General features: G+C 37.5%; 1 protein-coding gene across 1 annotated transcript; it reads left to right on the plus strand.

Annotated features, from left to right (window-relative positions):
* The first annotated feature begins 8,010 nt into the window (after window positions 1–8,010).
* Window positions 8,011–11,799, plus strand: snapc5 (small nuclear RNA activating complex, polypeptide 5). Its single transcript, XM_012851289.3, has 4 exons — window positions 8,011–8,179; window positions 8,515–8,639; window positions 8,729–8,809; window positions 11,196–11,799. The coding sequence occupies exons 2-4, from the start codon at window positions 8,550–8,552 to the stop codon at window positions 11,382–11,384; spliced, it is 360 nt and encodes a 119-aa protein (XP_012706743.1). The 5' UTR covers window positions 8,011–8,179; window positions 8,515–8,549; the 3' UTR covers window positions 11,385–11,799.
* Window positions 11,800–13,433: the final 1,634 nt, after the last annotated feature.

The raw sequence follows: 13,433 nt of genomic DNA on the forward strand, positions 1-13,433 counted from the left end.
TGCCGCAGCGCTGTGGTTATTCTGGTAATTAACAGCATTATCAATCATGCTCTTCATGTCACTGACACACTACCCAAGGGATGAATCTCACTTAGTTCAAAAGGTTTCACTGTGCAAAAGAAAAAAACAAAGAAGAGAAAAAAACTACAGGGAATTAGATCAATATTCAACATCTGCACCTAACATGTAAATGACCACCACTCTGTGCACTGAATGCATAAATTATGAGGTTTTATTTCTTTCCTCTTGTAATACACCCCATGTGCAAGGGTTAAACTTTCAATGAGTTCTTCATTCTGAAATAATGATAAAAGAAAACAAAAACTTTCCCTTTTGATGCTAAGAATTTACAGGACATTAAAAATTATATCTGGTCCTGCAATAAGTCTTAACGATAATTAAAAACAGGAGCTCAGGTAATTCATTACTTTATGTAGCAAAATGGAGAACATTTGTTCTTTCTAAGCTAATAAAGAAGTGGCGAATTTTGCAAGGACTTGTTTTCCTGATTTTCTGTGTTAAATAAACCATCCAGTGGTATAATTTCTTGCATAAAAAGCCACTCCAAAAACCCCAGCTGGGTGTCAGATGCATCCATTTCAGCAGCTGGATTCCACCAGCTTTGAAAAAGCAAACTAAGAAAAACGATGCTTGGTGTGTAGTTAGGTCGTCAACATCACAAGAGACACAACTAGCAGACCGATCACCTGCTATAAGGAAACAGCAACGTTGATACTGTACAGGAAGTTCAAAGGTTTTGGAAATCCTTTAATACAAAAGCTCCATCCTATTCTCTGATTTATTTTCCGTTCACTGGCCTCTCCTAACTGTAATTTTTTTAGAGGAAACATCCTAAAAACACCCACCTTTTGTTAACCTCTGTCCCCAGTGCAAAAAATGCTTTTGTTAGGCATATATTAATCTAAGTGTAAACCATTGTTGTCACTAGACCGAAACCAAATGAGAGCTGATGTTGGCCACAATGTGGTTTTTCACAGCTCTGGTAAAAAAAAGAAAACAGGTCCCCAGAGACTTGCTGACCCCAATGACTCCACGAACTGGTCACCACCTACTTTCATCTTTCGACTCACTTTACAGTCATTATAACCCCCTTTTATGGCCCCTCTCTGGGTAAGGTTACACCCCCCCCCCCCTAATTCCCTTGATGCATTTGACGAACAGACCTCCACCAGAAGACATGAGGAAAACAGGGTGTCTTTTGTTTGAAGTTTGCATATACAGCGCCTTGTTGCGAAAGTATTCACACCCTTTGAACATTTTCACCATTTGTCATGTCACGACCACCAACTTCAATGTATTTCTTTAGGATTTTATTTAATGGACCAAAACAAATGGGTGCATAACTTTAAACTAAAGAAAGCGATGTATGCTTTTAAAATGTGACTGTTTCATGTATGTCACTTCTTATCATCATAAAACTCATCTCCATGTTACCTATTACCTGTGCATTTACCTGCTACACAAAATCTACAATATATGTTTTGTGCAATATATATCATGTGCAAAAGACAATCATCAAAGAATGTATTGTAGGACTTCTGAATATCTATCTATCTATATCTAAATATCTATATCAATCTATATATCTTTATATCTATATCTATATAGATAGAGATATATATCTACATATCTATCTATCTAGATATATATCTAGATAGATAGATAGATAGATAGATAGATAGATAGATAGATAGATAGATAGATAGATAGATAGATAGATAGATAGATAGATAGATAGATAGATAGATAGATAGATAGATAGATACAATACTAGCTTGTGCAAATATCCTATTTTTATTTTGTATTTTTTTCGTATGTTATTAGTACTTCTTGATTTTATAGCAAGATGAATAGTTCTTCTCATCCTAAGCATTTCATTGGATTGTTATCTTTGTGTTAACCTGCATATGACCCATCAATCAATCTTAAATCTTGCATCGCTTGCTTTTACATTCATCCCCCTTTACTCTAATGGTTCCTTAACAAAATCCAGGTCAACCAACTGTTTTCAGAAGTTAGTTAATTGGTTAATATAGTATGTTTGTGTAAAATGTAATCTCATCTTTTTTGTGAAGGTCTCAGTGGTTTGTGAATTTACAATATTAGCAAACATACCGCATCATGATGACCAAAGAACACACCCGACAGCTCAGGAATAAAGTTTTGAAGACAATTAAAGCAAACAGATTAGCACACAGAAGGCCCCTAGTCACTGAAGGAGCTGCAGACATTGACAGTCAACGTGGAAGAATCTGTTCCTCTACAATCTGACATATGAGGAGGAGTAACCCATTGCTGAACAAAAGTAATAAGACGTCCTGTTTGCAGTTTACCACAAACCACGTAGCACACACAGCAAAAGTGTGGAAGAAGTGGCTCCAGGCAAATGAGATTAATGTTAAACGTCCTGGCATACATGCAAAACATGCAGAAATAAAATAGCTCTGCATTTAATGGTAACAGATCGCTCCCACCATAAAACATGGTGGTGGCAGCATCATGCTGTGGAAAGGCCCAGATTCATCAGAGGCAGAGAAGCTATTTTGAGCTGGTGAGATGATGGATGGAGCAAAGTACAAGGAAATCCTGGAAGAATTCCTGCGGGAGGCAGCAAAAGACGCGAGACTCGGGCGGAGGCAGGGGTTTCAGCAAAACAACGACATCCCTGCCAGGACTACCAGGAAATGGTTTGGATCAAAGCAGGCTTACGTAGTGGAAGGGCCTAGTTAAAGTTCAAAGCTGAACCTAACTAAGAATCAGTGTTGTTGATGACTTCCTGTTCATTCGTACATGTTGATAAGTAGAGCTGATATTTTGAAGAATTTTGAACTGAGCAACGTTCTTTTCAAATGCCACTGGAGCACAGCTCATCTTGAGCTCATTAAACGGCAGCCTATTTGGAGGTAAAATAAATATTTACGGTGCGTTTTTCACTGCAGTGCATTTTTCACTGCAAAAAGCAGCACTACACTCACGTCTGGTGAGTGTCTGGGCATCTACAAGTGTCTGTGTGCATGCGCAGCCTGCTTGTCAGGACCCATATGGGTAACTTAGGCCTACATATCTCCTTTCTTGCTTTAAACTTGACTGTGCCACCTTCAGCTTCCCTTTCAACGTAAGGACATTGCCTGACAACTCCATCTCCAACCCTTAAAACTATTAGGTTATCCTGAGGTTGTTGTTGTTTTTGTTTTGTTTTTTGCAGCTTGATGTATTTCTTGATGTTGTTGTCTATCAGTTTAACTCCTCTTATTGATCAATTTACAGCTAAGTAATTGAAAGAAAAAGAAGAGATACATTTATTTGATGTAAAAAGGTGCTCCATACTAATATGTCAGCTAATATGCTAAAACAAAAGGAACATTTTACCAAAGAGAAAAATCATGGTGAGTAATCTAACTGATGACCAATAAGTATTTGGCAGTTTTTCATTATTACAGTAGGTAAATGACCGTACAATAATAGTTTAGAGTCTCTGCTCTGTCTTCTCTAACCCCCAGTAGGTCGAGGCAGATGGCCGTTCACACTGGTTCTGGTTCTGCTGGAGGTTTTCCTCCCTTTTAAAGGGGAGTTTTCCTCTCCACTGTCGATTTATGCATGCTCAGTATGAGGGATTTCTGCAAAGCCATGTACAATGCAGACGACTGTCCACTGTGGCTCTACACTTTTTCATGAGGAATGATTGCTGCTTGTCAAGACTTGATGTAATCTGCTGGGTTTCTTTAGATAGTAAACATTATGACCAATCTCACTGTATGATTTGATAGAATTTGACGTTGTGAAGTGCCTTGAGATGACGTGTTGTGAATTGGCGCTATATAAATAAAACTGACCAACAAATCCCATGTGCGTTTCCTTGACGTCCATAAGAAGGTTAAATGCAACCACGGTTAGAAATGTATTAACTGCTCTTCAATCAGTATCTTTTTCTGTTAATAAAACTATCAAATTGTGTGAAATAAGAACATCTGTTTTGGAAATACATGTCATATTAAATAGCTTTAAAAAGTAGAGAATAAAACAGATGCTCAATCAATTCACCTTGAAACACTGCACAAGCACAACAGAGCACCACAGAGAGATTGAACGTCAGCCTCCGATGCCACTAAGCCCTTAGCACCAGGTAAATACAACAAAGCTGCAACCAAGTCCGCGTGATGACAAGCGGGAAACGACGGAGCACAATGTTAAGTATCCAGCATTCTCCAAGTGCAGCTTGTATGCCAGGTGAGGTCTCATGTTGTCTCTGATAGGCTGGTAGCTTCAAATATTTGAAGCAAACACCTTTTACATTAAACTGGGTTCTAATCTTTACCATTAAGACAGTTTTGCTTTGCGTTAATAGTAAAAGATTTATGTTTCCTCTACTAGCTTCTTCAGCAGAGAAAAATCCCAGAACATAATTGAAATAAAAAGGAGATTTTTTTCCATCCTGCAGGTTGTTTACACTTGTACAATTCAACCAACACTTTTAAAAGTCTAATAATTAGTCATTTACTGTTAAAACCCAATTTTTACATAAGCGTTAACCTTCTTTTTATGTATGCCTTTTCTGTAATTTGGCATGCTTTTATTCTATCCAACATAATTTTATTTTCTTGTTGTAGTGTTTTGTTGGTCGCTTCACCCTGCTTGCTAAATGACCCACGCCAATGTGCTCCAAACTACCAATCAGAAAGCAGCTCTGAGTTTATTAAAGGCGGCTCTTTCTCGTGGGAGGCCAAGCACCATCAGGGGAGTCTGCAGGATGCAGAAGCGACCCAGCATGGAGAGGGGTGCAGAAGAGAGGCAACCCCAAGAGGAGGACATCAGCAGAACAACAGCGGGAGGAGAACCAGCAGCAAGAAACAAGAACTGGTACCCAAACTTGAGGGAAAGCATAGACTTAGGAAATGGCAGTCTAGCACCCTGAAATTAGCAAACTGCCCACGATTATTTATTCAAGTGTGCTTGGCTGCTACATGCACACTTAGTATCTATGGAATGAAAATAAAACGTTGGCTTTTTTGTGCTCTGCTTCTCTTTTTTAACTTATTTAATTTGCCAGGTGATTCATTTCAAGTCTTGTGTGTTTACGCTTTAAACCTGATAGGACATTGGCATCTTAAGTTCTGATACATAAATCCTACAAAAGAGAGGATTTACTTATTTTTAAGAGGGGGGGGGGGCTGTGTCTACAGCTACATATCCTGTTGTGACCCTGTACGGTTAGTCCTGAAACTCTTTATTCCCTGAGGCGCCCTATAGCAATCAACCCCCACCCCACCCAATCCCAAGAATGTTAAACCACTAAATATACGAAGAACATGGAAAAATTAGGGTATGTGGTGAACCCACGGCATTCCTCTTTTCATGTGTGTAAGCAGAGACAGGCTGGTCCCCTCTATAGTTCTTTTGTCTCCAGTTGTGCCTGTGTGCTATATCATTATCAACATGCACATCTGGATGAACTTAGTGAAGAAATCCTATAAAGAACCTAATGGGATCTTCAAACATTTTTGAAGACTGATTAAGAGCCGTTTCAGATCTTGTTCGCAGCAATACGTTCCATATGGGACTTATTTTGGTTCTCGCTGATGTTGTTATCTACCCCACTTGCTCTAATCAGTATTTTGAAGGTTTAGGGGGATTTAGGAGGAACTTTACCCCACATACAGTGGATATAAAAGTCACAGAATACGACTCACATCTGTTGGGCCAAGATAAGTAATATCAGAACTTGTTTCCACCTTCAATGTGACAAAAGTCCTCCTATTATTCAGAAAAATAAAGATGCAATAGTTGCAGATGGTCTCTCGAATAAGATGGTTTGAGGATTGCAAATAAAATGAATTAAACCAGAAGAAAGAAAGAAAATCAATCAAATGGGAAGAACTCTAGCTCTCTGTATACCAAGAGACCGCTTATCCAAAAGATTTTTATATAATCTGATAGATTTTCAGAATCCTTGAGAGGTAAATCTGGTCAGGTTGAGATGTGAGATGCAACTGGACTCCTACAAAAGAAGGCTGAATGCTGAAATGTAATCAAAAGATGCATTAATAGTTCTAGTTCAGGGGTGTGCAAACTTAAGAAACTCGGTTGTTGCATGTTTTCTTATATTTCATCTTTTGCCCCCTAAGAGATTTTTTGTGCTTTGTTTGTTAGTGTCCAGTTGAATTTCACAGATTATTTGAAACAATAAAAGTGCAGAAGACTTTGATAAGATTTTATAATGGTCTCTTTACATTACAAAAACCTGGCATTTAACTAAGTGTGTGTTTACTTTTTGCATCCACAGTATATAACATGCATGGACAGGAATGCTTACTCAAACATTAGAATTATTCTGTTATATAACTGATATTACTGTAATCTGTTTTAACAAATACCTTGAAATTCATACAACAAATAATAATCATATCTTTTAAATCAGAACAATTAATATGTGTCGTTGTTAAGAGTGAATAAAAATGATCTTTCACCAGGTATGCTCTTGATTTGTTACCCAGCACAATGAACATCAGCTATGAATACTGAAAAAGACAACATACACTGCGTGTTATAAATTAGTCTCACCTGCACTGTAAACTTGACACCTGCCGCTTCAGACCTTTGGGAGGTACAAAAACAAAGATGGTAAGTGATAAATGACAACTAGAAACACAAACACAGAGACAGGTTCACCCAACAGGTCTCATAACTGTTAGCACAGTGATAACTTTTTTTCTTTAAAATATTTTTTGTTTAATTGTACAATTCTTTCATACAAAACTGGTAACACAGCACTTGAGAAAAGACATGGTCCCCGCTGAAACAATTCTAAAAAACATAGTAAAAACTGCTGTTGTGTGAGATATTTGTGTTTTGGATGGTAGAACTTGCCAGAAATCTTTTATTGATTACATTTAAAATAAACTGTCCACAAAAGTTTTTTTGGGTTTTTTTTTTCAAAGCGAAGCACAGACTAATCAAAACTCTCTTTTCCTTCATTCATTATTCTTTAGCATTGGTATTTATTTATTTTATTTTATTTTATTTTTTTTTTTTGGGGGGGGGTCACAAGAATCATATGGTGGTGTTACTATTTAGGGGGTTGTTGAATCTAAAGCTGCAAACATTCATGGTAGAATTAAAACATGTCATATATATGCTAGACACAAGAGATTTCATAGGTGGTAATGACTGTTGTTTTGTGATCTTGGTTTTGATAATACCAAGTATGTACATATCTGACATTTTCCTCAAAAGTGGACCTCTACCACAAACTTGCCACAAGATGTCGCCAAATCTGACTCTTCACCACCTCACACGTTGCATTTCGGAGGTCGCTATTCTTGCTTGCGATAACGTTAATGAGGGATTCTCGTATAAACTGCTTCAGTTAATCAAAAATGAGCTCAATATACCCAAAAATGTAAATATTTTAAAATTGATAACTGTTTGTTAGTTATTATTTATAAATAATTATTAACAAAATTTCAGCTATTTTTGATCACTGAGCTATATTTCAGACATTATGCTTCTGTGACTGACCTATTTCAAAAACCGTTCATCCCAGATTGACCAAATAAAAAGTCACAGACAAAATTAGAATTTCGTTTTTATTATTTATATTTACAGTTGCTAACATCTCCAAATGTACGATGAGTTGTATTAAAACAATAATGTTGAAAATTGCTATCGAGTGGCTGACAGTTGGTTTCATTGTTGAACCATATGAACTTTGGGGCCAGGAAAAACATCAGCACATTTATTTCAGTCTTGTTTAGTTACAAAAAACAAACAAAAAAACAGTTTTTTGAGGAGATAAAGAAGCAAATAGACTGCTTGAGATTTACATGGAATAATTTTAATTGTAAATGTGTATTTTATACATGTGTGTAATATATGTAACTGGTATAAAAAAATATACATGCAATTTTATTTAAGTTGTATTTAAATATTGACCGATATTTTGTGTCCCACTCCTTTCCAGTTGGTGGCGGTAATGCGCCGCAACGTTGCGCTGCGTGATGACGAAGAAGAATGACGCCATTTCGACCTCAGGAACCAAACTGTAGCCTGTAGTAGCACAACAACTCCGTTTCCTTTGATGTAAAGGCTCTCCGACGCACCTTACCCAGATTATCATCTTTAAATGCCGCTATGGAGCTGTAGGCAGTGTTCATAAGCAGAGGTGAGGCTTTTTAAAACTGCTCCTCGTTTCCGAATGGGGAGGCAAACTGAGCTATTAGTGCACCGTTATTATACAAAACTAGTTATGTAGCAGAAAATAAAAACAACATATACTTGTTTTGTTTCCTGTTGGCGAAAGATGCCGTGGTGTTTTTCTTGCTTTTTTTAATGAATAATATCAAGGCCCCACCACCACAGCTAACTAAATGTAGATTTTAATAGAAACAAGAAGAAGACGAAACTTACTTGTTTCATTTTGAACACTATGAGCAGGTACGCTTCTGCGGTAAAACCAGGAAACATGAAGCAGCTAACAGGCTTTGTTTGTCCCTGCAGCGTTGAGGAATGGTCTGACCGCAGCAGCAGCAAACATGCACAGCCGTTTGCAGGAGTTGAAGAAGGAAGAGGAGACCCTCCTCAAAATCAAAGTCATGTTGCAGGACCAGCTGAACCGCTTGAAGGTCAGTGGGAACTCAGAGAGGTACGGACGAGTGTGTGAGTGTGCACACACACCCCTGCTTCATGTGTTCTTTGCCCTCCTACGTTTTAGTTTGAGGAAGGGGCCTTGAAGTCTATCATCAACGCTCAAACGGAAGAAGGAGCCTCCCAGGACATTACCCCAGAAAACGAGGTAAAACAGAAACTATGTCAGTTCAGGGCAGGACATCAGATGGTTGAATGAAATTCTAAATAATATCTATGTATTTCATATCTGTAATTCTTATTGGTTACACATTGGGTCACTTTGATTTATTTAAGTGGAAAATCTTGTTTAACAAATTGGGGGTTTTGCAGTAAGTCTAACTTTAAAATGTGTTCACCTCATCTGAGGGAAGCCATTGCCAGAGTAATTTCTATCACTCTTAGCCAATTTTGAATGACTCAATTATTACATATAAATTTAAAGGCTGGGGATGGGAGTTGCTTTTTGACTTTAATTAGACTTTCGCATACAATCTAGGGGATATAAATGGTGATGTTTTTATTTATTTGGTCTTATAGACAACTATTGCACTTTTCTGCTCCTATTGAACAACATCCGTTGAAAGTCACACTGCATCCAGAGAAACAAAGGTTGTAGCAGCATTATGCTGGGGATGCTTTTCTTCAGCGGGTGCAAGTAACCTAGTCGGAGTTGATGGGAAGATGCATGGAGCTTAATATGGGACAGTTTTGGAAGAGAAAGACTCTTAGTCTCCGTTTAGCTCTTCCCCTGATGTCTGCGAATCGCTTCTCTGACTAAGAAATGTACTGAAATTGTATTTCTTCTATAGTTTTCATATAGCTACTAACCACTGCATGATCCACCGGTCCAAAAGCCACTGTTTGTTGTGGCTAATCAGCTGTTTGACAGATGTGATTTCTGGCTGAATTTCTTCTTTAGAGGTTGGCTTGATCAGTCAAAGCTATATCCCTTGAATTACTGCAACCTGCAGGTGATATTGAGTTCATCAATGTCATCGTTGCTCTGGTTAAAGGGTTGAGTGAGCCATTTTTTATTTATTTATTTATATATATTTTTATTAATGAAATTTTTTTTTTTTTTTTTCCATTCCTACAATGAACGGATAAAACCAAAACTTACTGGATAGATAAACACTAGAAGTGCGCAGCCAGCAAAAAGGAACCTAACAAGGAACGTGAATGCACATTGGCGTTACGTGAGCGCCTCACAGTGATTGGCATATAGGATAATATATCCGGTCCGAATGGACCGGATATATTATCCTGTCCGAATGGACCAATCCCTGCCATCCATTCCATTCGGACCGGATGGCAGGGATTGGTCAGGGTTTTTACTGGCTTTTCTTCCTTCCTTTTTGTGAGTACATAATGTATTTACTACTTTCAGGATGGAAGGACCATTTCACCCAGAATAACGGTGTTCCTGAACAGGATAACCAACTATAGCTTTAAGTAGGGCTGGACGATATAGAAAAAAAGCTTATTGATAAAAAAAAAGGCACATTGATCGATATCGATAATTATTGAAAATATTTAAAACCATATTTTATGTGCAGCTCTGCCTGGTCATTTTATGATATTGCTAAATGTTTTAATTTTAATAAAGAACACAAACACAGAATTCCAATTAAATCTTTATTTAACCAACTTTTTTAACCATAACAGATTTTTTTAAAGAAAAATGACTTAGGAGACCTGAGTTATGTTATGAAATACTAACAAAGAATAAACTAAAGTGACCAGTAAAATGACCAAAATAAAAATACCAATACCATTTTATCACAAAGAAGGCCAGTTTAGCTGCTATACCTGCTTTGTTTTGGAAGAAGCTCTGTAGGATTTCTCCGAAGATGACGCGGAGCTGCGAGGGGCTGACACAGCTCGCGCTGCTGCGGGTGTGAGCGGCTGAGCGGCTTACGTGATGAAACAAGTGTGTTGCGTTACCAGACTTTGTTTTTACCGGTTCCTTGCAAGTTTTACAAATCACTGCGGTTTATTTCTGTCAGACTGGCGAACTAGTAAAACCCCGTTTTGGGACCATTTCCTCCTCCGCTACTTGCTGCGACATATTCACGTGCTCTGTGTTGTGGTTTGAGAGGGCAGCGCTTTGTGACGGCGTGCCTGGGTCCGCAATTACGATTGGTCGAGAGGAAGTAGTGACTGTAGCATCAACTAATATGATAGGCTGAATGGAAGGAAGGAAAACTGTCTATTGAAGTTTTATCGACCCTATTTTTTCCTGTCGCGCCACACGTCTATCGATCGATATATATTGTTATTGAATTATCGTCCAGTCCTAGCTTTAAGTGTGAAAACAGCTGACCCGGTAATTTACTGGGACCGATCAGTTTGATCCCCTTTACATGTTGGTTGGGAATCATCTGACACCTTTGTGCCTTAAACTCTGATGATGTCAAAACCTGTAAATTATGTCTTATTTACATAATTTGTATAAATTATTATTTATTTCCAAATTAGATTATTTTGATAGGAAGTTGTGCCTTTCATGCTTTGCCTCTTGACCGAAATAACATGCATTCTTACTCTTCCAGGTTCATGTTAATCTTGATGATGAGAGCGAAATCAACCGAACCAAACTCTTGCTGAATAGTGCCGAGGATTATGACATGGAGGAAGAGGATGAGGATGAGGATGAAGATGAGGAGAATGAAAATGAGGAAGACGAATATGAGGATGATCTTGAATTTGTGCCTGAAGCGAATGAGGAGGATGATTACTAAGAATTATGGGTTATGTATTTGCGCCACTTAATGAGAACATGGACACCTTTTATTTCTTAGTTGGTAAGCCTAATTTATTTAGATAGATATACAGTTACAGTGTAATAGTCAGTGGTGCTAGCAGTGCCCATCCTTTGCCTGATTTAAAGCATATCTGCATTTCTCCCTATTGTTTATTTTACAGTTTATGAGAAATGTGTCACTGATATGCTGTAAGGCAGCGTCATTGGGTGCTCATTCAGTAGCTTTCTAGACACATTTTTGGTCAAGGATTTACTTGAGAATACAAAATCCCAATCGTTGATGTGTGTGTCATGAAGCATTATGGCTGGGCCATAAAAGAGGATAAAATGTATGTGTAATTATATTGGAAATGAGAATTGTAAGCACAAAGAATAAATGTTTTGCTTTGTTTTTTTGTGTGTCTAATTTCACTATTCTTTGGTTGTAATTCTTCTCATTCATTGGCATTCTCAACCGCGTTTTCTCTCACCGGCATATTACAGGTACAGAGTTGATTTTAAGTTCTATGTGAGAGAAAAGTAATATAATGGCAGTACCGGCTTTATTTAGGAGAGCATATCTCTGAGCCCGTTTTTAAGTCTATAAGATGTAATAGAGCGCACACGTTTAATCTCATGGCTCAGCCAAAAGCTATGGTGGGAGAGAGACAGGGGTTAAACACTTAAAGCCAGGTATAGAAGAACATGAAGTTGTTGGCAGCAGTAGTTTAGCTGATGCTAAACAGAGCACCAGGGTAGATGTAATTACTTTGGAGATAATAGAAAAAAAACTACACAAAGCTGAAATAACAACAAATATGCAAAATTGGGGAATAGTAGGAAAATGCAGCAGACAAAAGGAAAGTGGCCCTGATGTCCTCCATCAGCCTAAATCTATAGCAGCATAACTACAGGGATAGCTCAGGACAACACAGTGATTCTGAAATTTTTTCTGTTACACCCTCCTTTAAAGAAGAAACCATTTTCACAACAAAATGGGTAAGAAATGTGACTTTTATAATTTTCAGTTTTAATGTATTAATGGCTATTAGACCGACTCGTACCTGCAGTCAGTTTTTAACTAGCTATGAACCTCATGGCGCCCCACTGTTTGAGAGGCTCTGGGATAACCTGCAGGGTGTCTGCCTCACGGACTAAAACCGGGAGTTGGTTCCACAGGAGAGGAGCCTGATAAGAACAAGATTATGTGATTTAAATGATATGTCTTGGTGAAAAATGACACCACTGCTTTTTGCTTTATGACCAGAGGCCAATTTAATGCCATCCAAATTAAGCGATTGACTAAGCAGTTTCTTTTTTTAAGACTGGTGCAAAGATGACAACTTCTGCCTTTTTTTTTCTAATCAAGATATGCTTTAAGTCTAAGTAACTAACTGGATTCGTCAGAATTTATAAGGAACTATAGCTGAGTGGAAATGTGTTTAATGCTGTCTGATAACTTTACCTATTGGAAAAACGCATCTTTTCATGGATTAAATTCTGTTTTTTATTAGCTGTAAACCATGTTGACCAAACTTAACAAATTAGTGCCTGAAGTATTTCATATAGAAAGCTATATGTTTAATTTGTTCAGTTGAATTTCTACTAGAAAATAACTTTTTAATATTTAAATTCATGCTTTGATCGTACCATTGTCACAAATGTGCCTCACACCATCACACTGACAAGGGGGCTTTTTGATACATATTTGGCACAAACCATTGTCGCCATCTAGAGGTCAAACCTAGACTAGAATATAAATATTATTTATTGTCCAACAGATTTACAAGTACTAGCTACGTAAGTGAAGGCTAATGGAGGCTAGCATTCAGATTCACACAAGGGTAGAATTATAAAAACAAACAAAACAAAAAAATAGAATATGAGACTGTACAGTAAGGGCCAATTAACACCACAAGAAAAACAATACTCCACGGTTAGTATGTTAAGATCAAAAGACATTTGAAACTGTTTTAGAGAAATTGCATGTATAATTTGTGCATAAAAACAAGAGACTGCAACAAATAAAAAAAAAATGCTTAAAGCA

The sequence above is a fragment of the Fundulus heteroclitus genome, chromosome 2 (genome assembly GCF_011125445.2).
Source record: "Fundulus heteroclitus isolate FHET01 chromosome 2, MU-UCD_Fhet_4.1, whole genome shotgun sequence".
Lineage (NCBI taxonomy): Eukaryota > Metazoa > Chordata > Actinopteri > Cyprinodontiformes > Fundulidae > Fundulus > Fundulus heteroclitus.